The sequence below is a fragment of the Tachypleus tridentatus genome, chromosome 2 (genome assembly GCF_004210375.1).
Source record: "Tachypleus tridentatus isolate NWPU-2018 chromosome 2, ASM421037v1, whole genome shotgun sequence".
NCBI lineage: Eukaryota > Metazoa > Arthropoda > Merostomata > Xiphosura > Limulidae > Tachypleus > Tachypleus tridentatus.
Window position 1 is genome coordinate 118,226,653 of NC_134826.1, and position 26,973 is coordinate 118,253,625.

The 26,973-nt window shown below is 33.7% G+C and overlaps 1 protein-coding gene across 3 annotated transcripts; it reads left to right on the top strand.

The window, feature by feature from the left end:
* The first annotated feature begins 624 nt into the window (after nucleotides 1-624).
* Nucleotides 625-26,944, top strand: GXIVsPLA2 (phospholipase A2 group XII). 3 transcript variants are annotated; one of them, XM_076490496.1, is made up of 5 exons: nucleotides 625-1,065; nucleotides 8,562-8,629; nucleotides 12,526-12,697; nucleotides 22,102-22,185; nucleotides 25,258-26,944. In XM_076490496.1, coding segments are annotated over exons 1-5 (585 nt in total). In that variant the 5' UTR covers nucleotides 625-806; the 3' UTR covers nucleotides 25,260-26,944. The 3 variants fall into 3 exon arrangements, 2 of the variants coding, with proteins under 2 accessions (XP_076346611.1, XP_076346609.1); XR_013025384.1 differs by having other exon boundaries at nucleotides 627-1,065; nucleotides 22,102-22,346; XM_076490494.1 differs by lacking the exon at nucleotides 25,258-26,944 and having other exon boundaries at nucleotides 627-1,065; nucleotides 22,102-24,625.
* Nucleotides 26,945-26,973: the final 29 nt, after the last annotated feature.

The window sequence follows — 26,973 nt, forward strand, 5'->3', positions numbered from 1 at the left end:
CTGAATAGTTTACTAGAAAATAATAAGGACTATGATTTCTCTGATGCTAAAGATTATCTCTATGTTAACTGAATCAAAAATCTATCTCAAAAATTTGAATCAAGTTTCTTCGAATTTAAAAATTTGAATTGATACTTGAATTTTTGCATGATCCATTTCAATTTGACTTGGCCCGACATGGCCAAAGGCATCAAAGGCGTTCGATTCATAATGACAGCACAATACCATGTATAATAATAACGGAAATTAAATTATCCAGTTATCACCAATCAAAATACTTAAATTGCAATTAAAGAAAACTGAAACAAATGTCATTAACTTACTACGTTCTAACTGACATTTCCAGTTTATTCAATTTTTTGTAATCGATCCTTATATTGGATAACCTAAAATGTTGAGCCGTCAGATATTTAAGCATTTGTTCGAATTTCACAGAGTTAATTACTTTATTATTTATGTTTCTAATGTCGGAAGCTAAATATTTTAAGAAGACATTTGTTTCTGTTTAAAGTATTTTCTTAAATTGAAAACTTCGTGTGTTAAACAATTTTATAAAATCTTGTAATTTTATATAGGGATTTATGACGTTTTAATACTACGATAAAATACGATTTCTCAAATGACGCAACAAGCAAATATTGGTACAACTTGTCTTAACGTTTGTTGCACTTATTAGTTGTACGGTGCACGATATTGTTAGTTCGAGAGACGTAATTAATTTATAGTATAGCAAATATATTACTAATTTTTGTTGTAACATTTTAGTTAAAAAAGTTTTGTGATCTTGAAGTGTACATCGTTTCGAAATGGTGTACTTAAAACATAATTGTTTGATCTTTAAAATAATTGGAGTTAAATTCGTCATTTTATTTTTAGTTTCATTTTGTATTTATTCTGCATATGCACAGTCAATTATGGATCATGTTAAAAACATTTTTAGTAAATTCCACGATGGTGTCTCAAAGTGTGTGAAAGAAGTTGTCAATGGGTTAAGAACTGTCGAAGAAATATTAGATGTAATAGACACGGCTACAGAAGAAGAGTGCAATTTTTTTTGTCCAAGAGGTATTTTGTAAGTTTCACTATGCGAAGTTATGGCACTTAGTTCTTGTTTAGCTTAGAACTTTTCTAGTAGAGAAATATATAAATTATAAGCCAATTACTCCAAAAGGCATGTTATTCATGAAATCATGAAATATAATTCTAATTTTTATTGTTAATATTAATAAAGTTTAGAAAAATATCATTATAACTACCAGAAAAAAAGGCAAAATAAAGATCAATAAATACATAATACAACTGTTTACAAGGACTCATATTTACCTAATTTATATTCTCAAATTAAAAACCTCTACATGGATTAGCTTCAGAAACTGTTGGAATGCACCTTAATGATTTAAAAAGTATTGAAGAGCAAGCTTGTCTTCTCTTCAAGTTTTTAACTTTATTTCACCTCTAACTAACTTATCTGTTTTTTGTGAGTTGCCAAAGGTATAAAATAGTTGATTAAATTAACTCTCTTTAAAGTCTTGGTCCCTTAAAGATGAACATCATGGGAAATTTTTACAGCAAGCTTGATTTTTAGAAGTATAAATATATTTGTTCAGCTACATAAGTTTGTGGGTTTAAGTGTGGTTTCTCATTATTATGTACTTAGTGTGCATTTTTTACCTCAAAATGGCCTTTGAAATTTTTATTGAGGGCTTATACTACATTATGTTCCCAAGCACTTGTTTGATGAGACCTTGTTTATTAAAACTTAAATTTCTCAATTTTATTCAAGTGATTATTAGATTATTTTATAAAGGATGGCCCAGTATGGCATATTTTTGCTTTTTAATTGTGAACTTGGAGACAAAACCATTATTTATTGGTCTTTGCAAAGAACCTTAGATCTTTTTCAGAATTTAACAATTAGTTGAGGATTCTCGTTTGCTGCCTTGAACTATGAACACACCTTTCACTTGCAAAGAGTCTGCTTTTCTTCTGGCTTAATTTAATTGTAAAAGAATATCTTTGCTTGAAAATTAAGATGTGATATGTGACAAGTGCTAGTGTTTGCAAGTCTTGAGCACTACTTGAGTAGCAGACTGCCATAGCATACTACTATGTTGATGTTCTTTGATAGGATTACTGCTTAAGTAGATGAGGCAATAATTTGAATTTTTAGAAAATATTTGACAAATCATCACACAAGTTTTGGGTGTTGCTAAAAGTGAGGAGAATATTGTTTTACAAAAACAAATTATTTAGATTATTTGGTAAGTTGGGTGCATAAATGCAGGTGGCTTTTAATTATAATACAAATGGATGGTAATGTAACTGATTATAATAATTTGAATTATAAGTAAAATTTTGATTGGAAGAACCTTAAAAATGTGATAGGAGAAAGGGATCTTGGTATTTTGACTGCTCAGTTGCTTAAACCATCCAAGCAGAGTGTTGTTGTTAGTGGTAGGGCAAATAAGATTTTAGTTGGCATTTAGGAGCCATGAACAGAAGTCTAAAGAAGTTATTTCATTGTTTCTGTCACTTGTTAGGCTAAATTTGGAATACTGTGCTTCATCTTAGGATTGTTACATCAGAAATGGCATTGAATTGTTGGAATAAGTTTGGAAGAGAGCTGTAAAGGTGACACCTTTAAATGCATAGGTTGTCATATGAGGGTAGGTTAAAATTACTGAAGTTGTTTTCTAAGAGCTATAAGGATCTGATTGAGGTGAGTACAATTGTTAAGTGAAATAATAATATTGAGTCCTATTTTTTCCACATTAAATGATGAGAATTGTAGGACTAGGGGACATAAATATAAATTCTTCCAGGATAGGAAGCATTTTAAACTAAAATCATTATTTTTGTAATGGATTGGATGGCCTTTGGAATAAGTCATCTTATTCTGTTCTTGAATAATATTAATATTTAGGGAAAACAAGGGATCTAATGGTACATTCACTAAACTAAACAAATGCCTCAAAGTTTGTCATTATTATTTTATTTTTTTATCAAGTTTTCTCTTAAACTTGCTTAAATTTACTGCCTCCACAAGATCTAAAGGCAACCCTGTGAGAAAAATAAAATCATCTTAACTGCCATCTTCCACTGCCAAAATTAATACTTCTTTTCCCTAATACCACCATTCTCACCATTAAGTATGGAAAAAGATGATGCATCACCAGTATCAGTTCCTTTTACAATCTTAAATTTAAGAAAAATATAATTTCAGAGATCTTAATTTATCTGCATATGATAAACTCTCTATCCTAGGCACTATTCTAGTAATCTTTCCCTGAACCCTTTTTAACCATTCATTATCCTTACTAAGGTGAGAAGCCCAAGACTAGACACAATACTTTAAATGTGATCTAGCCAGTGTCCTATATAATGAAGTTATAAACCCTTTAGACTTGTATTCAATATTTCTGTAAATATTACTTAAAATCCTATTTGTTCTACCACTTTTGACAGCATGCTGCTTGGATGGCTTAAGAGGCTAATCAACCATTACATCAAGATCCTTTTCTTTCATGACACTGTTAATGTTATTCTCACCCAAATTATGATTCAAATTATGATAACCCACCTACATTATCTTCCATTTATCATAATTAAAATCCACCTGTAATTTATTTGCATAACTCACTAAATGATCTAAATTCACTTGTAATGCAGAATTTTCTTTCTTACATCCAGCAACATCCAAACTTGTAATATCTTCAGCAAATTTAACTAATTTATTGATAATTATTTCATTGGTGTATAATTGATACAACTAAGATTGTACCCTGACATACCCCACTTGTAACATTAATCCAATTTAGCTGATTTTCATTTATAACAACCCTACACTTATCACCCACACCTATAGAGATTTTTTCCAAAGCGTTTTGTGTAATATCATATGAAATGTTTTTCTGAAAATTTAAATACAAGAAATCTTCACTGTTACTCTCATGTATATAAGCAATGACTTTTTTGAAGAATGTCAAAAGGTTTGTAAGGAAAGATTTTGGTTTAGTGAAACCATGTTGATTACCCAGTAAAATTCAAAACTTTGTCAACACATTCAGTGTCATGTGCCCACTTGCATAGTTTAGATTATCAAAAATACTAGTAGTCAAAAACTAATTTTTATTAATTGATTATTTTAATATTTTACCTTAATTGATTAAGAATAACAATAATAAATTAATTAGTTATGATAACATTATTTATCTGGATTGTTTAAACAATATTAATTAGAAACACTCATTATGATTATTTATCATGACAGTAATTTACTTAATTGTGATTCCAGTTAATTAATTGAAAATACCAATTCTCATAGGTAATCAATCTAATTTTCCAGCTCCAGTTTAAACCCACCTCTTATTTTTAAGAAAAAATTTGGATCTTTTCTTAAACTTGTGTAAGGCACTGTTGTGTAATACTGTTGACAGTAACTTTGTAAGCTAATAATCATGTTAGAAAATTGAAACTGTCCTAACTTACCTTTTGTTTAAAAAAACAAACAATTGTTTTCTTAATTTAACATAAGGAAAATAAATGATAATATCTTATGGGATTGCTGGCTTATTAAATTCTACTCTTCCTTCACTTTGTACTAATGAAGCTTCAAACAATAGTTATCATCCTAAGTGGTGCCAGATGGGGAGAGATTGAACAAAATAATTATATTAGATCAGAGTTTAAGAAAAAATTAGGAAGTTTAAAGAATGACAATTTGGGCCAAATAATATTTATTCTGGGATTTTGAAAATGTTAAGAAATGAATAGTGGACAAGCACCAGAAGACTGGAAGTTTGGATAATGTTACTCCTCTTTCTAGGGGAAGTAAAAAAATTGTCCAAGTATTATAGCCCCATTAACCTTAAATCTATTTGATAAAAAAATTTGAAAGTTCAATTAAAGAGGCTTTGCATAGTCATGTAACAAAATTTAACTGTTGTTTAATCAAATCTTTCCTTACTAATCTTTTAACACACTATGAAGAGGTTACTGCTTACATAGGTAAGGGTATTGGTGTTGATTTAATCTATCTGGATTTTCAGAAAGTATTTGAAAAAGTACAATATAAAAGGCTTGTTAAGATGTTCTCTGCAGGTATGTGGGATAGGTTGGTTTATTGAATCTAAAATGTTTGGATAGAAGAAAGCAGGGGGCTCTTATAAATGGAGTTCAGTCAAATTGAATTAATTTTACAAGTGAGATACCTCAATGCTTGGTTTCACACCAATTTTTAATTTACAGTAAGGACATAAGTGGAGTGGTCAATAAATTATTTAAATTTGCTAATGGTATTACAGGTTTCAGTGTTGCTGGTTGTTAGGAGGATGCTGCTGCAATACTAAAGCATTTAGGTCATTTAGTGAGTTATGTGAATAAATGTCAGCTGGTTTTAATTATAATAAATGTAAAATAATGCTTGTGCTTCACAAAAGGATTTAGATTTTTTGGTGAACTGAACAAATAAATGGTAAGTGAATAACTCTAAACCCATTAACTGGTAATTTGCCATACAAGGTACAATCCATCTCTTTCAGTTGAATACAAGTGTGTTATATACAGTGTATGGCTTGCAAAAATGCTGCACATTTAAAGCAGCTGTATTCAAAAAGTTAATTATAATAAGTGCAATTTGAATTGTGAGTGTAATTTTGGGGTGAATAACCTCAACACTTATGAAAAAGAAAGTTCTTGGTATTCTGATTCATCAGACCATTCAAGCAGTGTGCTGCTGCTATTGGCTGGGAAAATAGTGTTTTAAGTTGTATTTTTGGTTAGGCCTTTATTAGAATATTGTTTCAGTCTTGAGCTCATTTTATAAGGGATAAAATCATTGGAAAGAGTTCAGAGGAAAGGTTATTGTCAGAGTACTGGTTAAGATCACTGGAGTGTTTTCTTTTGAAAAAAGAGTTACAGAGGATATGGTTGAAGTGTTTAAGATTTTTAAGAGTATTGATAGTGTTTGTGCATTATCTTTCATATTTAATGGTGAGATTGTTAAGACTATGAGGCACAAGAATAAATTTTCATAAAATAAGAGCCATCTTCAGCTAAGGTAGCTTTATTTGCAAAATATACTCATTTGCTGACACTACTGTTTTTGTTATCTTCAGGATTTCCACTCTTCACCCATCTTATCATTAAGATTGCTTGCTCCAATCTTTTAATATCCCATTCAAATGTCTAAGGAAAATTCTAATTTGCAAATTTCTCCACTAACTTCAATGTGCTTTCTATCTAGGCTCTGTATACAAGTACCTCACCCTGATAATGTAATCACTTTTTCTCGACAAAGCACTTGGCACAGGTTTCTATCAACAAAAGTTTTGTGCTTATTTACTTTTTGCCTATGAATTTGGATGTGGTCAATATTTCTACTTTTTTTTCACTTGTATATTATTTAATAATAATAAAAAAAGATGTTATTGATGGGTATGAATCTCCAAGAATTAATGTTTCTACTACACAGGTCAACCAGGCCTCTTCTCTTCCACCTCTGCTACTGGGTGTTTGTCAACAACCATGGGAGGGGTCCCTCTGAGTTGAGACACTCCATGATATAATCCTTAGTGAGGTGGAGATATATATGCTGCAGACCAAGGGTGTTTCTTTGGGGTCTCTGAGGCAGCATTTCTAAATGACCCAGTAATGAATGGTGAGAATTTAGACTCAATTTTCCCAGCTCCTCCTTTTTCTAGGTCAGCCTCAATAGAGAATCATTTTGAGTAGCCACCTCTGGCCCCTGTTATTCAGTTGGTTAATAGAGTTTGTGCAATTTTGGAGATCTCTCCTATTGTATCTGGTCCTACTCCTGCCTTGATAGCAGAATGGATGGCAAGTGACTACGTGGTTTTTCTTCCTTCTCCTTATATTGCTGATGGAAGATTTGCTGCTCAGTTATTTGATTGGATAGCTATTCCTTATCCCCCATGTTTATCAGATCAGCATATTTTGGCTTTTTGCTGCCAGGAGGAAGCCTATTTAGATTCTCAATGGGTGGGCTCTCTTTTGGACCTGTGGTGGTCTAGACTAGAACTTGTGATCACCTTAAACAGATCAGTTTTCTGATATTCATCTTACTTTCATGACTGTCCTGAGGTATTTATCTTAAATTCAACTTTTGTCAGAAGGTTATCAACATTTTCCTCAGCAGTATGAGGATGAGTTATAGGGTCTTTCTGACATCTACCTTAGTCAGATTGCATTCTTCAATTTTTTCTTTGGTCTCCTGGGTGGCCTGTTGTTGGGATTTATTGACTATAGACATTTATTAGAAAGGGTTTGTTTATCATTTTTTCCCCTTGGGGGGAATTATGAGAAGTTCTTTTTCTCTGTTCTATGTTATTTGCTGGAGTTCCAGAGATGTTAGAATCCTGACTTGATACTAGCCATTTACATTGTCTTTATCATCCTTGGGTTCTTGTCTTTCTTGCTTTAATTTAAGAATATGAGCTTTCAGTGTTTCCTGGCCCCATCCTTTGGTTCCCATAATAGGGTCCATCCATATCTTCAAGGATATTTGGCTTTGGTAGACCAATTATAACAGTGTCAGTAACCTTTCCAGGGGTAGGGTAGCAGTGGGAGCACAATTATATCACTGCCTGGATGTTTGGAGCTTTTTCACTAGGAATCCATGGGTACTCCATGTTCTGGCTTCAGGATTGGTTATTCACTTTACATCACTTCTAACACTGTGTTCTCAATGTGTTCTGTTTTTTAACCTCGAACAAATCTATGGTAAGTGTAGTCCCATTCCCAGGTCATAAGAGAGTTGTTAGTTAAGAAGGAGGTAGAGGTCAATCCCATTCTTCTAGGATTTTATTCCCCCTTTATTCATAGTACCCAAAAAGACAGGAGATTGGCATCTAATCATTAATCTGTCTTAACTCAATCAATTTTTAAATTTTAAGAGCCTCCTTGCTTCACATTGGAATCTTTTCTCACCTTCTGATGGCACTTCACACCAGGGCTCTGGATGACCAAGTTCAGTGTTACTAATGCTTATCTCCGTATTCCCTTTGCAAAATGTAATAACTTTTTTTTATATTTTAAAAGAAAATCAAATTATAAAGCATTTTCAGGAAACTGTTTCATTGAGAACAATGTATCCTTGGTATATTAAAATTCCAAATGTTAAGCAACCTTTTTTCCTGTTAAGGGACAGGTGCATAAATATTTAGTAATTTATTTTTATAAACATTTATGTGACAATACAAAATATTAACACACACACACACATATGTGCCATGGCAGTATTATGGTGTTTAATCATTTTATTATCTTCATATTTGCTCATAAAAATAAATTGATTTATTGATTTGTTATGCACTATACTTAAATATACTCATATTTAACAAGGTTGCAGTGTTAAACATTCTTTTTATAATGGATTTGTGTATTCATAGTAGTTCATTGGATAATCTTCTATTTATATTGTTTTGAACCTCAAACTTTAACATAATATTGTAATAACGTTCCACAGTGTAGTGTTTAAGGTCTTTATAAAGTTATGATCATCTTACCTAACTGTGCTAATATATTGCTTTACAAATTATCAGGGCAACAGGCCATAGGAAATCCATATTTTTCAAATCACCCAAATGGCTGTGGAACTTATGGTTTTCAGGTAAGGTTGTGTATTAATATGCAAGCTACTTGCTTGGTAAGGATTTAATATTTTGCCAATTTTTGCTTTCATATGTATTTATGTAATAATTTGTGACTCTAAAAAACCAAAATACAAAATTAACTGCCATGAAATATTCATTTCAACCTGACTGTGTAATTAGAATAATAATATTAAAAAAATTGTTTTTGATAAATCTGCAGTTTAAAGATTTCATCTGTTTATAAGTTTATTATACATATTGATGAATGATGATATAATTTTGTTTGATATTTTTATATTACATTCTCATTTTGAGTAACTAATATTCTTATGGTGTGCATACCTTTTACAATCTGGTAAGTAGTGATTACAACTTTTCTTATCATAAGACATTAATATTTCATTTTAAAACACTTCATTCTTAATCCAGGCCCTTAAGGATTTTTAAAAATTATAAGAGTGTGTAATAACAGTATTATAACCACTCTCCTGTATGTTTTAGTTTGGTCAAAATTGCAGATTAATTCTCAAAGTAAATTTAAAATATGAAGTTGAAATATTAATACATACACGTTTACTTAAGGCTCATATAAATATAGTGTAGTTGGAATACCATTATCATACACTAGCAGATATCTGCAAAACATTTCTGGTCAGATTAATACCTTTGTAACAGTACTTCTTCAAACACAGGCTTTCTAGAATGATATGAAAGGATTCTAATTGCAGACCACAAAATGTATTTGTCCATTAGTACATAAGTTTTAAGTTCTTAATTTTATAAGGCAATATTTAAAAAAAAAATCTTGAATTTCCTCTGGTGTTAGAAGTGTGATATGTTTTCTTCTCTTTATTTATCACTCCTCCAAGAAGTATGAAATTTAACATAAATTATTCATCATAATTTTGTTGTTCTGGCAAAACACAAATTTTATAGCTTTGAATCTTGTTTGGTTACAGAGCTATCAAATATAAAATGAAACCCACCTATCACATCCTCTCTTTCAGGATTTGTCAGCAGTTCTCTCTCACATTTAATACTGTATTCTTTATAACCAATAGGAAGCTAATGTTTTTAGCTATCGAATGTTGTATGATATTGCATTGTTTCCTGTAAAAAGAACTGTCAATTTATATTTTGGTACATACTTCATTCCCACAGGAAACAGATTCACTAGTTTGGGCAAATTTGTAACAGCTTTTGTTGTATAGTTAGAAAGCCAGACAAATTGTGGTTGTTATGGGATGTTGTCTGCTTTTCACATGTTATTATTCTATTTTTTAATTAAATAAAATATTTAGTGCAATAGTATATTAAAAAAAAAGTAGGCTTTGATAATCAACATCAAAAAAAGAAGGCTGTGGTAAATACTTATTCTTGTTTTCCACATGTATTCTTTATTTATTAACATAAAAACTGAAATGTAAAAATAGGAAACTAAGTTGCAGTTAAATATGGAAAAATGTTAAGTTTTTCACAAGACGTGTACAGAAGAAGCTTCAAGTAATTCATGGGTAATGTAATTCAATAGTACAACATGAATTGAACATGCTCCAAATGACTTACAACTTGTAACTGCATGGTTTAAAGGAGAATAAAACGGTAAAATTTAGATAGATGTATACTGTTATGAGTTTAAAGCTACTTATGATAAACAAATGTTTCATGTTACAGTTTAAAGGCATTCTAGAAAGATAGAGAAATTTAGATTTTTTTGTTTTAAGTAAAGATTTAGATTTAGGGTACAGAAATTAATATATAAGATATAAAGTTTTACTGAAAAAAAATTTAAAATGTTTCTCGGAAGTTTTAGAGATTATGCAAAGGAAAGATTTTTGAGATGAAGAAAATTAAAAAATAATCTTAATATTAAAATCACTTTGCACTTAGCCTAGTGAAAAACTGACATATTCACACACAATTTTAATACAAGTATTTAATTAGAAATTGAATTTTTATATATAAAATTTTGTAATGTTTGACAGAAGTCTGCTAAATTATTTCAAGATATAGTTGCTATATTAAAAGTTAGTAGTGTCAAAAACTGTAAGAAGTATACAAAGTGGTCACATGGTCAGTCAGTTTGAGTTCAACCAAGTCTGTGCTAAGAAAATTAAGCAAAATTAAAAACTGAAGTTGACAGCCAGTTGCATATCCTTTATTCAGCAGGTCAAAATTAGTAATAGTGGCAGATAGCTTTAGTAGTTATGCCATAAAAAAAAGGCAGGGTGAGCAAGGTTGGTGGCAGTAAGAGTTGCACTTGAAACCCTTAAATCATGGAACATTTTGCTTTGAATTATCAAGAAGAAAAACCCAAGAAAACAGCAGCTTATGATGCTAAAACTGGGCAGAACATCGGTTGTCCATTATGTACTTATGGGCTTAAAAGAAAAGAAAAGATACTAGTATTTCAATTACTTGAGGAGTTGGAAGAATCAAAAATAGTGTTATTTCACAATTAATTTTGATTTACCTTATTATTTTTGTGAGACTCAGTCTTACTTTAAACTCTGAGATCTAGGTATTTGACTCGCTATCATCTTTACTATCTGATTTAAAGTTGTTGAAATCAGTGTCAGTTTCTTGTTATTTGTAGTTGGAAAACAAATATAACGTTGTTGATATATTCTGTGTGCTATAATGACATCTTTTATATGGAGATGTAGCTGAAAATGTTCCTAAATTCTTTACAAATATCCACTTAGACTCAAGTGACATTTTCCCATGCTTTTCAAATACAAGAGGGTGTGTCCTTGGGTATTATGATGCGTTTTAATGTGATTCCCGTTGTCACATTACTTATTCAGAATCTACATGTGTTAATATATGGTTTGCAGTTGTCAGTTATTTCCAGTATGCTGTAGGATTAAGTGTGTGTGTGACAACATAGATTGTCATAACAATCAGAGGAATAAACATGTTTTTGTGGTCCAAATAATACTGAAAAAATTTAAAATTATAACTTTATTTTTTGTGTGTGTATGCATAAAAATAACACATTAGAAATCTAATCCAGCTTATAGGAAATGAAGCCTGGACTTTATGCTTTAGAAAAATTGAAATAAAAAACTGCATAAGTAAATTTACATACTGGTATGTGTGTCACTGCATATGGTTTAATTACGTAAAAACATTTCACAAATTTATTAATGTCAGTCCATAAGTGTCCTGAAAATATTATAATTTCTTTGCTTACAGCATGTAAAATATTTAAAAATATTAACAGCACATTACTGTGTGTGTAACGTAGGAAATTGGTCTTCAGTATTTGAATTTATTGTTGAAAATAGAACATTTATTAATGACTGCACACACAAATGTATAGGCATCTGACCGAAAGACATATATACATAATCTCATTTTTTACAACATTTTTTAGTGTTATACCAATGTGTTCAAAACTGAAGAAAAAAAATAAAGCTCTATGTTCAGTTCTGTTACAATAATCCATCTTAAGGCAATCTTTCATCTGTGTTTTAAATCAATAAAAATTAGTCTGATTCTTAAAATGAATGTAAAATGTGAAAATAAAATATTAACATGTGCAAATTTATTTAGGCTTATATAAATAAGACATATTTACTTCATATAAAGCTCTAAGTCAGTAGATATTAGTTTAATAGCAGTATACTTTCTTTTTTTTTTTTACAAGAGTATAATTTCATCCTCAGTTACTTGCAAAACATTGTCATAAATTGCTGTAATATATGTTAACCAAAATAAAATATTAATAACAAGTTAAAACCTGTTTTAAGACACTGTTAGAAAATTTCTGAACAAATGCAATGTGTAGTATGAAGACAACTGAAAAGTGAGTTGAAAATGCACTTTTTTATTTAATATCTTGAAGGTTTGTTTCATTTTGAAATTGTGGTCATATATATTTTTAATGTTTGATTTTAATTTTCCTCAGCTTGAAGATAACAGCTTATTTTCAAAGGATATGGAACATTGTTGTAATTATCATGATGTGTGCTATGGTACTTGCTTGGCTGACAAGGATGTGTGTGATTTAAAATTCAAAAAGTGTTTATATAACACCTGTGATAGTCGCACAAAATTCCTACAAGCTGGTGGTCTTAAAGGTATGTTTTATAAGTGTAAAATAAACAATTGGAAAAAGTTGCAAATATAATTACATTTATAAGATACTTAGAAGTAGCTGTATTAGACATCATAACCAATAATGTTATTGAAAGTAAAGAAATGATAGTGTAACCTTACTTGCATAACACACAAACACTAGTGGTTTGTTTAAGGTGTTATCATATATGTTGCTGGCTGTGAGAAAGATGCTGCTGCTTTACAAAAGGATTTGTACCATTTACTGTGGTTGGCGAATAAATGTCAGATGGGTTTTAATTATAATAATTGCAAGCTAATGCATATGGATTTTCATAATTTGAGTTATATGGGTAATTTTGGTGGGAATAATCTTAACAGTGTCATGAAAGAAAGGGATCTTGGTTAATTATACTGCTGTTGTTGATGGTACATCAAATTAGATTTTAGGTTGTATCTACAGAAATATTGAATACAAGTCTAAAGAGGTTATAATTTCATTGTATAGGTCAGTGGTTAGACCACATTTGGAGTATTGTGTCCATTCTTAGGCTCCTTACCTTAGAAAGTGCATTGAACTCTTAGAAAGGGTTCAAAGAGAGATTACTAGAAGAGTACCTGACATAGAGAGTTTGCCATTTGAAGAAAAATTAAGATTTTTGAGACTTTCTCTTGAAAAAAGAAGAGTTAAAGGGGATTTGACTGAATTATTTAAGATTGTAAAGGGGATTGATAGTGTTGATGTATCATCTTTTTTGTTATAAACAGTGAAAATAGTTGGACTTTGAGACACTCATAAATTTTGACAAGGTAGGAGTGATCTTCAACTAAAACAGTTGTATTTTTCTAACAAGGTAATTGGGCTTTGGAATGGGTTGCCTTCAGATTTGGTGGAGGCAGTGTTCTTATGTGAGTAATGGAAGGTTCAATATCTACATGAAAGATAAAAACTAGTTTGAGAGGTTTCTTTTTTAAATAATTTCAGTTTAGAGGATAGAGCATCCTAGATGGATCAATAGGTCCCTTGTGGTCCTTCATTAAGTTACATGAATATGTAGTGTACATTGGAAAGATTTAGAAATTTTGACATTAAAGTTGGAGAAATAGACTTTACTCTGCAGGTAATTGTGAAAACAGAGATCATTTCAATCAATGTTTCACTAATGCAGATTCATCAGGTCGAGTATGAAACACGATTGACATGAATATATAAATTAATGTTAAACTACTTTATTTTACTACTCAAATCTGTCATAATGTGCTTTACTTCTTTTCATAATGTTTAAAATATTATTGATGTTTCAACATTGTTCCACTATTATAGAAATTACATCAGTTATTCTTCCATACTAATATTTTATGTATATTGCTTTTGTGAAATAAAAAAACAAAGGTAATTTTGAAGTGTTTGTTTTTCTATGAAATGAGGTAGATAAGAAAAACTTAAGTTGAAAGGATGCAAAATTTACTGATAATGTTATGTACTTTGTTACTGATACAACAATATATAGGATGGGCTGTAGAAATTTGATATTGAAAAGTGGTGATAACACTGTGTGATATGATAGCGTATGAAAGTAACGATTTATACAAGTTACGATATTAAAGGTACTGTTTATGATGCATGTGTGTTTGAATGAAAGTTTAGTGACATGTGCAGTCCTTTGTTTATTTTTAATTGATGAGTATAGCTTCCATATATTTTCTTTCTTTAAAATGTTTTTGGTTCCTTTTAAGATGTAAATTGTGAATGGATTTCAGTTGTCAATGTGTAATGTTCCAATGTCATGCAGGAAGTGTTCTGCTGTGGCAGTTTTATATTGTTCATATTTATATTACTCATAGATATATAGTGTGAAGGTCTTTTATTTTCTCTCCTGGGTTTCTCCACATATATTGCATATAATTTGATAGACTTATGTTTGTGATGTGACAGGCATTTTTGTCTTTCACTGCTTTCTACGTTGTAGCATTGTTTTTCCTTGCATTTTGTTTGTGATTGTGAGAAATGAATTAATTGTTCTTTCAGTGTTTTATCTGGTCTTTGTGTTATGTTGATTACCAGTTGGGATTGTTGAGTGGCTTTACAAATTTTGAAATGATACATCATTTCCACACACAGAGTAACAAGATTCCATTGTGTATCTGCCTGTGAAATTTGCATTTTACTAGTCTTGAGCTCCCTGCCACCTAAAAAATGTCTGATATGAAGTGTGATAGTGCATGATAACACATCATGCAACAATAGCCCTTCACCAATGAAGAGTGATACAACCTCTTTGGGCAGCAGCTCTCACTAAGCACTTGCACATAACATAATTTTATCCTTTCCTTGGCATTGTCTAGAAAAGATGTTTCAAAATTTGTTAATCAAGTACTTGATATTTGTGTTGATTTCCCACCTGGTTAAAATTCATTTAAGTTTCTGTGGTTTAGTGTTTCTTAAACTTTTAATTAGATTTTAAAAAATAACAAAGGTGTTTCCTGACATTATGAATTTTGAAGTGACAGTAACTTTTGTTTAGTTACATGCAAGTGATGATGTTCCTAACCTGAGGTCTGTGGTTACTAGGTGCTCATTGTCTGTGGAGGATGTGAGAGACATTGCTCAACATGCTGTGGGTTATTTCATTCATACTTAACCTTCTCCTCCTGTCCATTCAGTTGATGTTCCTTGTCCCCATTTGAGCATGATCAAGTTGATGATATTGACTGGCTGCTTCCCCCACCAATATTTGCTGTAAGCACGGATTTATCGACAGAGGAAATCTTCATCATATTAATCTCTTCCTTGTCATAATTTCACAAGTTTGCTCTTTCCTTTGTCTTTCCCCTATTTATTTTGATTCCTTACTATGTGATTGTTTATTTGTTTTTGAATTTTGTGCAAAGCTACACGAGGAATATTTGTGCTAACTGTCCCTAATTTAGCAGCAAGACTAGAGGGAAGGCAGCTAGTCATCATCACCCGCTACAGACTCTGGGCCTACTCTTTTACCAATGTATAGTGGGATTGACTGTCACATTATAATGCTTTCATGGCTGAAAGGGCAAGCATGTTTGGTTTGATGGGGATTCAGACCTGCCCTCGCACCCACCTACATGAAACTTCTACTCAGGACTACTTTGCCATCTCTCCTTCACCTGACACTACTTTCCACGCAGACTCGTTGCTCAAATAACTGCACACCTGTACTGACATCCCTCGCCCTCCTCATCTACATGACTCTTTTTGTCTTGGCTTAAAGCTATTCTTTGTTTCTGTTCCTTAATTCCCTGTCACTGGAATCTCTTTTACCTCCTTGGGGAGCAGATTCCTTAACTTCAATTTCCTTTTCTAGTGCTCAACTTTTGTGCCTTCATCTCTTTAGTATCACTCTCTTGCATTAACTCTTGTAATTTTAATTTGTTTGTCCAGAGGGGTTGTATGGACAGGTTCATTCATTTCACCACATTGACCTATTCTTCCTTTTCTATTCTATTATAATGTATGCCTTCTTTACTTATCTCTGTCACTTTAGTTGGGAGTCATATTTTTGCTAAGAGGTCTGTAAGAGTGTTCCTGACTCAGTGAGGATGTAGGTTGAGGTGATTTTGCATCAGTCCTTGTTTATCTACTTTAGTTTCTCATCTGTCACAACCTGACTATTCAGTTCTTGTTCCCAGACCTTCAGAATCCACATCTTCTCGTCCTTTTTAAAGTTCCTGGCTTTCTTCTACTTCTCATCATCCCACTTCTCAACATCAGGGTCTATCTTTTTGGGTCTGACTCTTTGTGGGCTAGTCTGTCTTTCTTTTTGAGTGTTTGGTCTCTATTTTGATTTGAAAGATGAGTTCTTAAGGCTTTCACCTGTAAACTGTTTTTCCATTTCCTTTCCTTTCTCCCTCTTTCTCTTTTATGTTTTCCTTTTCATTCAATCCCCTTTATCTTCAATTTATTTCAGTTTCTCAAATCTCTTGGCCAAGAATGCCATCAAGAAGATATTTACCCTTACAACTGGTCATTCTCTTTTTTTTGTGGTACCCAAGAAGAGTGGGATCTGACATTTGGTTATTAAACTGTCATCTCTTTAATCACTTTTGAATCTCTGGTTGTGTAGCCTTTTTCTTATTCCATACCAGTCATTTTCAACTCTGTTTAATATATCTATGGGAGTGACAAGATTTTTTATGTTAATCCATCAGCCATTCCTTCCTCCATGCCATACTGCTATGGTCTAACTTTTTTGCTCATTTTCCATGGCTATTCAAACATGGATTGAAAATTTCCTCAATTACCAGTTACTGGGTGGCCTTATTACCTATGTTTCATCTTTTCTTACACTGCTACATTCTTTCTTCTCTTGACTTTTCCACATTTTTCTGATTCTCCCCTCCTCACCAACCTATTCATTCTACTCTCATGCCTTAAAGTGGTTTTAGATGCTCTTATATGTGCTTCATTTGAGTTGTTGGTTTCATTTTCATTATATCATCTATCTCTGAATACATTTTTTTCTCTTTCTTGTCTGTAGTCATTGTTAATTAGGTGTATCTGCCATAGATGGTTCACGTACTATTTTTCACTGTACTTCCTTTACTATCTATACTAGGCCTTCCTCCTTAAGGCTTTAACTGCTCAGGAATGAGATTGTTTTTTTCACATTTTTTGCATCATATTTGTCAACTGTCTCACTCTCTTTTCTTGCCCCCTCGGTGTGGATTCCTGTACGTGGTGAGAGGACCTCCCAGGGAAGGTTCTGTTCTATCTGGTTACCTTCTCTGGGATCTAAACATTCACCCACGTGTTTGCCGTGCGTGGCGACCCGTGAAGGGAGGAGAGGATCCTGGTGGTTGAGGGGTCCAACCCTAACACACCACTTTGGCCTCGAATTCCTGTAGACGGGCGGCCTTTGGGTGGCTCCCCTTAGATCAATCGGCTGGTCCACTTGGGCTAGAGTCAACAAAGTACCAGTGTTGGAAGTTCTCAACGGGTGTTGTGGACATTGTGCCTGATGCTGGTGTTTGGGTATAGTGCTCACGAAACCCTGGCTTTGCTGCAATGTCCTTGCATGACATTGTAGTGCGTCCCCTTGTAGGGCTCCATGGTGGGTGGGGTCAGTGGGTATCGAAATTTTTTCTTTTTCCTATGGATCCTCTAAAAAATTTAAATAAAATTGTAAAAAAACAGTCAATGGGTAAGCGACCACGTCTTGAATACTCAGAACAGCAATCTTCAACATCAGTAACACACGTACCTCATTTTCTTATATTACATTCTCTTTCAGAAAAACCTTTAGGGCAAATGTCCCCTTTTTTTATTCAAAAGGGACTAGAGGGACTTGCTGGCTCTCCAAAGTCAGTAAAGAAACTTCGATCTGGTGACATATTGGTTGAAATATCCACATCCCAACACAGTGAACTCCTCTTGAATTCAAAGGCAATTGGGGATATACCTATTGAGGTTACACCCCATGCTATCTTGAATTCTTCACGAGGAGTTATTGTTGAAAGGGATTTGAAGAACGTTCCTGAGTCAGAGATTCTCGCTGGTCTCTCCACTCGAGTTTCTGCATTGAGGCGCATCTCCACTCCGCAAAGATGGAGTTACACTGCCAACAAATACCCTCGTTTTAACATTTACTTCACCACGTGCACCTGCCACCATCAAGGCAAGTTATCTCATTTGCAGGGTTCGGCCATACATACCAAACCCTTTGCGATGTTTCCAATGTCAGAGCTTCGGCCACTCAAAGACATCTTCTCGTGGTTCCCTGAAATGTGGTTGTTGTGGAGGCAAGGACCACGATGCCTATGACTGTGACATGAACCCACATTGCGTAAACTGCAATGGTTTTCACCCCTCTTACTTTCATTCTTGCCCAAAATGGTTGGAGGAAAAAGAGGTGCAGCGTTTGAAAACGACACATAACATTAGTTATCCTGAGGCTCGGAAATTGCTGTCCACAACTCCATCTCGGACATATGCTGCTGCACTTCATTCCACAACTACAGTGGGAGTGCAGACAGATCTCTCTGTGCCTCCAAGAGAATCATTTTCAAAACAAATGAAAAGCCTTTTGACCTCCATGGTTAAAAAGGTTGATGAATCGACTTCCACACCCATCTCTGTTCCTCCCATACCTTCCAACAAACCTCAAGATCCACGTCCTTCAGTTTCAAATACAGGCATTTCTTCTGATACATCTTTTTTCTCCCATCACAAGAGACAAAACAATTATTCGTTCGCATCCTCAGTCACTGGATTGCCCTTCCAATAATAAAAACCTGGCCACCCGACCCAGAGCAGGATCCATGGAGTTTGATAGACCTCCTCCGACTAAAGACAGTAAAGAAAAAAAATGTGGTCGTAAACCGAAGGGTTCTCCAGCCACTTCACCTACCCGTTCTTAAAAATGGCCACCTTGATACAATGGAACTGTCGAGGTTTACGTTCTAATCTGGATGATATCAAAACGCTGATTGCTTCCTACCATCCTGTTTGTCTTTCTTTACAAGAAACATTTCTCAAAACTGCTGATACTGTCTCCATTCGGCAGTTTTCTCTGTACAGAAATGACAGGTTGTGTGATGGTCGAGTACATGGAGGGGGTGGCACTGTTGGTTGATCAACACATGCCCACCCTGTCTTTGTCACTCAACACACCCTTGGAGGCTGTAGCCATCCGTGTTTCCTTGGGTCATACCATCACTGTTCTCTGTACCTGTCCCCTGGAGAGACATATGATCAATCAGATCTTGATGCTCTCGTTGAACAATTGCCATCTCCATTTCTAATCCTAGGGGATTTTAATGGACATCATCCCCTCTGGGGAAGTGCTATTATTGATGGGAGGGGCCGATCTGTAGAGCGGATGCTCTCTGATCACAATCTTTCTCTTTTCAATACTGGTTCTTCCACTTACTTTCATGCACCTAGTCAGTCCTTTACCGCTATTGATCTCTCAGTTTGCTCCCCTTCATTATTCTCCCCTTTTTCATGGAGGGTTGACAGTAATCCACTAGGCAGTGATCATTTTCTGATCCTTTTGAGAGAGACTGGCCCGTGGTCGATGCCACCCTACCCGCGTGCCCTGGTGGAAGCTGGATCAGGCAGACTGGTCCACTTTTACTGCTATTGCAGAACTTGATCCTGCCATCGTGAATCAGCCATCAATAGACAACTGTGTGGCAGTGGTAACTGGCTATTATACAAACAGCTGCTCAGTGTATTCCTAAAACCTAGACACGTTTTCCACGATATCCTCGTCCGTGGTGGAATCCTGCTTGCCACTTAGCACGGAAGGCTCAAAAACGAGCCTGGGATACTTTTCGAAGATATCCCACACTTTCGAACCGCGTCGCTTTCTGACAGGCCCGTGCACATGCTAGGTTGGTAAGACGTCAAAGCCAGAAGGAATCTTGGATTAAGTTCACAACTAGCACATCTTCTACCACCAGTTCCAAGGTCATATTGGACAGGATTCGAAAGGTCAGTGGGCACTACAATTCTGTCCCCCTCTTGATCTTACTCTCTGGTCAGGAGGTGGCTGATGTCTGGAGCATTGCTGATATTCTAGGTGAAAGCTTTTGCTGGGTGTCTGGCACTTCTGCTTGTTCCTCCACCTTCTTGGCCATCAAGACTCGGGCAGAGCGCTCATCTCTTCTTTTGAACTGACTGTCTCTTTGACTATAATTGTCCCTTTACACTGGTGGAACTGAAAATGGCCCTTCATCGGTCTGGCAATACATCGGTTGGACCTGATGATATACACTATGATTCACTACACCATCTATCTCCTGCTTCTCTCACTATTCTACTGATTGTTTTCAACTGGTTCTGGCAGGAAAATGTTTTTCCTGATGCCTGGTGCCAGGCTGTTATTTTACCTTTCTCTAAGCCAGGGAAAGATCCCAAGATTCCTTCAAACTACCGTCCAATTGCTTTTACGAGCTGTCTCTGTAAGACCTTAGAAAGGATGGTTAATGCTTGTCTTGTTTGGTTCCTCGAATCAAACAACCTCCTCTCGCCCACCCAGTGTGGGTTCCGACGACAACACTCCACCACAGACCACCTAATTTGACTTGAAACATCAATCAGAGAAGCCTTTCTCAAATGCCAACATCTTGTATCGCTATTCTTTGACATTGAGAAGGCCAGAAGACTGGCCCATTTCTCATTAACTGCTACTTCTATCCAGTTTTTCTGGATACCAGGCCATGTTGGCATTCGCGGGAACGAGCTTGCAGACACGGCAGCTAAATCTATCTGCTCTGGCACTATCACCACTGTGCCTATTCCGTACATGGACTATGGTTCTGTATTCAAGGCTCGGCTCTGTGCCAGCTGGCAGTCCACTTGGAGTGAGCAACACGACAAGTTTTTTCAAATAAAACCTTATATTGGGTTTTGGCCATCTAGCTTCCATAAGGTTCGGAAGGAGGAAGTTGTTCTAACTAGACTACGCATTGGTCATAGTTTTTTAACTCATCGTTTTTTTTTTAATCTGGAACTGTTGCACCAGTGTGTAGTTAGTGTAACACTCAAATCACTGTAAGCCACATTTTACTTTCCTGCCATCGTTACGACTCTCAATGATGGCACTATTTTAAACATGTTCTTTCCCAGGGTTTGTCTGTAACATTGGACAATGTTATTGGTGATGGTGACACTGTCCACCTTGATAAAGTTTTTAGTTTTTTAATGGCCATTAATCTTTTTAACCTCATTTAAGTGTTTGATATTTATTCATTCACCTTTTTTAATTGTGGTTCCCTTTTCAGAGTCCCAATCTCTCTAGTTCAATTGGAAATTGTAAAATGGCCAGAACATTAAATAACTCGATACTAGGACTGGAAAGGCCAACTTCAGGTGACTAACGCTGCTGTTTGAACTACTCGTTAGTCGTCCTGGCAAGTTGTTATTACATTTTTGCTGCATGTCATTTAACACTTTTATTACTTTACCTTTTAGTACTGGCCATAATGTCACATAACCCAGAACCAGGACTGGAAAGACCAACTTCAGGTGACTGATGGTGGTTCTTGTACTTACCTGTTAGTCTTCCTGTGGGTTATGATCATTACCATTTTGCTTGAGAAAGTCCTTTACAACTTCTCATACTCTGCTTTCTCTCTTAACATTGTAGACTAGGTGTCAACATTGGTTTTATACCTTTTCTGTTTTTCAATGATGTTTTGTTTTACCGTCATTTCCTTTTCTGTATTTTACTACATTTAATTTGTTTTTACCTTTTTAACGGACGTTTGGCGCAGATAGCCTAGCTGCTTTGTGCCATAAAACACTAAATCAATCAACCCCTTCTGTGAAGGTTTTGTTTTATTAAACAGTTGTGTTTGTGTGATTAAATGTTGTTTTTTTTTTAACTTTACATCATTTTGATTAAAAGGTTAACTTAATTATAATTGTTTCTTTATCTTTTTGCAGGATGCAAAGGTACAGCAAAACTCTTGTATCTGGCAACAGTTGGACTTGGTTGCAAAGCCTACTTAGATTCACAGAAAAAGGCTTGTATGTGTACAAATAGAGATGAACTATGATATTCTAAATAAAATCATAAAATTAACCCAGTTAGATCCCTGGGCTTTCTGCATCTGCAGTGCTCTTGAATATTTTGTCCATGTCTTAACAAAATAACACACAAGAAAAACTAGTCTGGAATTATTTTTGTGGTAAGAAAATATACCTTTTACATTTTAAAATAGTAAGAAAGATTTTCTGTATAAAAACAAATATGGATCATTTAGTAGAAAAGAAAACATAATACATAAAATTAGCTTCCATAGCATAATGGTGGTAAAATTCCTTGAAATACGAGGTCTGTTCAAAATATACGCGGACTGACGTCATAAAACAAAATACTTTATTTAGAAGTTATAGGTCTGGGACCCCTTCAAAGTACTCTCCTCCCCAACGCACACACTTATCCCAACAGTGTTTCCACTTGTTGAAACAGTCCTGGTACGCTTCTTTTGTAATGTCCTCCAGCTCCTTCGTCGCATTTGCCTTAATCTCGGGAATCGTCTCAAATCTTCTTCCTTTCAAGAGTCTTTTGAGTTTGGGGAAGAAGAAAAAATCTCAAGGAGCAAGGTCAGGTGAGTAGGGGGGTGGGGAAGAACAGTGATCGAGTGTTTGGCCAAAAACTCGCGAGTTCTGAGGTCTGAATGTGCTGGAGAGTTGTCGTGATGGAAAAACCAGTCGCCACTCCTCCACATTTCTGGCCTTTTGCGACGGATGGCATCCCTCAGACGTTTCAGAACTTCAACGTAGTAAGTCTGGTTCACTGTGGAGCCTTCGGGGAGGTATTCGTGGTTAACAACACCCTTAGCATCGAAGAAAACTGTCAGCATCACCTTGACCTTGGATCGAACTTGGCGAGCTTTTTTGGGTCTAGGGGATGTTTCACCCATCCACTGGGACGATTGGACCTTCGTTTCAATGTCATAACCATAAACCCATGATTCATCACCTGTTATGATCCTTGACAAGAAGTTTTCATCTTCTGAACGATCAAGCAGTTCCTGTCAAACCTGGACGCAATGGGCTTTTTGTTCGTCCGTCATCATGCGTGGCACAAATTTTGCAGCAACGAGGTGTATCCTCAATTTTTCGGTCAAAATCTTGTTACAAGATCCAACTGATATCCCACACTCTTCAGCAAGCTCCCTGACAGTCAGATGTCGATTTGCCCGCACCAGGGTGTTAATTTTATTGACGTGTGGGTCGTCAGTTGACATGGAAGGACGTCCAGGACGCTCATCATCTTCAATGGACTGTCGACCATCCTTAAAACGTTCATGCCACTTGAAACATGCCGTACACTTCATAGCAACATCACCGTAAGCCGTGTTAAGCATAGCAAAAGTTTCAGTCACAGATTTTCCAAGTTTAACACAAAATTTCACAGCAAGTCGTTGCTCCTTCAGGTCATTCATTCTGAAATCCGCCAAACGAAAAAATTGCACTTCACTTAAAACCGCGTAGCTAATACACAAATGAAGATATCTGCAATTGGGAAATGGCGTTGTAATCAGCTGATCTGTGCGAACCTAGCGACACCAAGCGGATTCCCGTGGAACCAACTGGAGCCGCACAATTCAAACAGTCAGCGTATTTTTTTAACAGACCTCGTATCCTTGATATGATTTTATGGACAGTTTGGATCATTAATTAATTAAACACATTCTTCCAATTTTAGCATCACATTTTATAGTCTGTTCTGTAAACCCTTTTTGACTTAATTATATTTTTGGTCATTATCCCATCACATTATGTGAATATGCAAATTTGAAATTCATCATTAGTGTTAATGTTGTTCAGTTATTCATACCATGTACAAACCTAAAATTGTTTGTAATGTGTTAACATTTTTTTTTAATAGTATAATTTAATTACTAATGTTTTAATGGTTCTCATTGTTCCTTAATTCCATTATCCGAATGTTGATATAGTTATGCTATATTAGCATTTTGATTACTTTAAAATGGTAATGATAATTTATTAATTTAATAATGTTTTCTCCTTATTTACAGTATATCTTGTATTAAAAATTACTTTGTACACTTAAAGACAGAGTATGTGTATAAAATAAATGTCATATTTTCTATATCTTACTCAAAACTTTTGTTTAATTGTAATTTTAGTAAAGAGTTTAAAGGGCTGAGCACAGCTTTTGGGGGTAACAAGGTGCAAATGTCTACCTTGTTTTTTACAGTTACATTCAAAATTTTAAATAAAACAATTTATTATCAATTTATGTCAGTAAACTTGTCTTCAGTGTGTAATTTATAATTCAACTTCCCATGTTATCTGAGTTTTAAGTTCTTAGTTTCAAGTGGAAGTATTTAAATACATTCCCAATTTTCACTTCTGTCTGTCAGGTGACACATCATGTACTTTTAATTATCCCTTATGTATTCTTGAAATGTAATAAAATTTATTAACAGGAATACTTATGCTACAAACATCATGCACTTGTAACATGATCATTTGTTTACACCAAACTCCATTACTGTGATTTATTGGTTTATACATGGTAATACAAGATTTAAAGTACACTTTATGACATTAAAACTTAAATAAAGCAGATGTGAAAAGGTTAGAAGTTGAGGCTGTTATGATAAATAATTGTAATTGTATATTAAAATCTATGGCCATATTAGAGGGAAAAAAGATGCTACTGATTTTATTTCAGATTTTTCAACTTTTCATTTCACTGTATGTTGATTTTGGAAGTTCTGGAGGTTATGCAAATGAATGAAAAAATAAGATACAAGTAATATGTTATTTTTAGCATGAAAGTTACATTTCACTCAGACTGGCTCATTGTTAGTTCTTTTAAATTAAAATTGAAAAGTTTGATTATTTGTTGTTCATATAAGCAACTATAATGTGAAGTGGGTTTTACAAACATAAAGATTATCAAGATGACCAAAAAGTATTTAAGATTTCTTATCAGCCTCGCATGTTACCTAAGTTTAACAGTTTTTCATATAAATACTATTTTCCCTCTGGTAATGTATGCTATGAAATTAGTGTTTATTTTTGACATCCAAATCATATATTTTTTTTTTTGTATTCTAGGAATCTACTCTTATAGACCTGTTTCTTTCCAGGCTGTTGGAGGATAAGTTTACTTAGAATGGTTTTATAAAAGAAATAGTTAAACAAGCATTAATTCTCAATATGTGAGGCCATAATTAATCTCAAATTAGTCAAGAGATGAAGCTATGAGCTAAAAGTTTTGTTACTTGAAAAAACAAAACAAAAAAACCAGACATTCTATGAGCCACAGCTAAAAATTGTTCCAAACAAGAAATAGTTTTTATCCTTTTTACTTTTTAAAATTAAATGTACTCACTTTCACTATAAACAAATCCTTACTTCAAAGACTTAAAGATAATTTTCTGTACAGGATTCATAGAATAGCATAAATTTAGTGACGTCAAGTTTCTTAAACTCCAGTTTACTTTTGTATATGGTCTGATGATAAGAGAACTCAACTATAAAAGTCACAAGTTTGAATTCTGTTACTGAACATGTCTTTTCACTACTTGATTAGGATAAACCATGAGTTGGCAGTAGATCATACTAAGTACCTGCCTTCTACTATAATTTCTAAATTAGGGATGTCTAACACAAATAACTTTTATGTAGCTTTGCATGGATTTAAGTAAACAAAACAAACGTTTGATTACTAGTGAGTTATATTCTAAGAGGCCGTAAATATTTTTTTTGATTTATTGTCTGTATTGCCTGATAACTAACTGTGTGTGTTTATGTTAGTAAGAGCTCTTAAAAGGTAGATTTGTCATAAGATATTGCATAAATATAAAATATTAAAATAAGAAAAGCTGATTTAGTCATATAAGTCTATATATGTGTTATTTTATACCAATTTTTGCAAATATGTGTATATTGAATACTTTGAAATTAAATGAATGTTTATTTTTTATTAGAATGTTTATCAAGTGAAATATTGATATTGAAGTGATAGGATAACAAAATGAAACACTGTATGATTATATGTTACCATAACTAAATATTTCACCTTGTAAATAACAAAATCCTGTTCTTAGTGAGCTCTCCTCCTCCCTTTTTAGCTACTTTTCAGGAATTTAAAAATGCACATTAGTTAAATATGTTATTTATTTTAAACACAGAATGATAATTTAAATTATACTGTTAATAAATAAATGAGTGTGATGCATCATTTTAACTTAAACTTGAAAATATTCCAAAGTTTTATGAAGTTAATATTTTCAAATGTAAGTTAAAATTATGTGTAACACATTTTTTATTAACATTTTTGAGTATGTATTTATTGCAGTAGCACTTGATAATGTTTAAAATATATTTTTATTGTGACATTTTAAAAGCATTTTTTATCATATTTTAGTATTAAAGAGATGGAATAAGTTGTCTTTTTACATTTCTTAACATCATGGTAGCCTTCTGAAATAACTTTTGGATTTGTTATTATATTAAACAATTAACTTGTTTTTGTAGTACTTTTGCAATTTTTCAAAATAAAACAAATTGTTTATTTTAAATTAATGTATTTTTAGGACCGCACTTGTCTCATTTTTGTACTTTTAGCAGTCTGTTTTGGAGCTGTTGTAATGTTACAGTAAATCCCACTATTCTTGGTAAAGAGTGATGATGACTAGGTGCTTTTCCTCTAATCTTTCACTACTAAATTAAGGACAGTTAGTACAGATAGACCTGGTGTAGCTTTGCATGAAATTCAAAATAAAACAATACCAATCTATTTCGCTGTCATAGTGTGCTTTAACTACT

Excerpts from the sequence above, each read along its gene's own strand:
- GXIVsPLA2 (XM_076490494.1), top strand. The coding sequence starts at position 807 with ATGGTGTACTTAAAACATAATTGTTTGATCTTTAAAATAATTGGAGTT. Across the intron at positions 8,630-12,525 it reads GTGGAACTTATGGTTTTCAG|CTTGAAGATAACAGCTTATT; the intron begins GTAAGGTTGTGT and ends AATTTTCCTCAG. Across the intron at positions 12,698-22,101 it reads ACAAGCTGGTGGTCTTAAAG|GATGCAAAGGTACAGCAAAA; the intron begins GTATGTTTTATA and ends ATCTTTTTGCAG.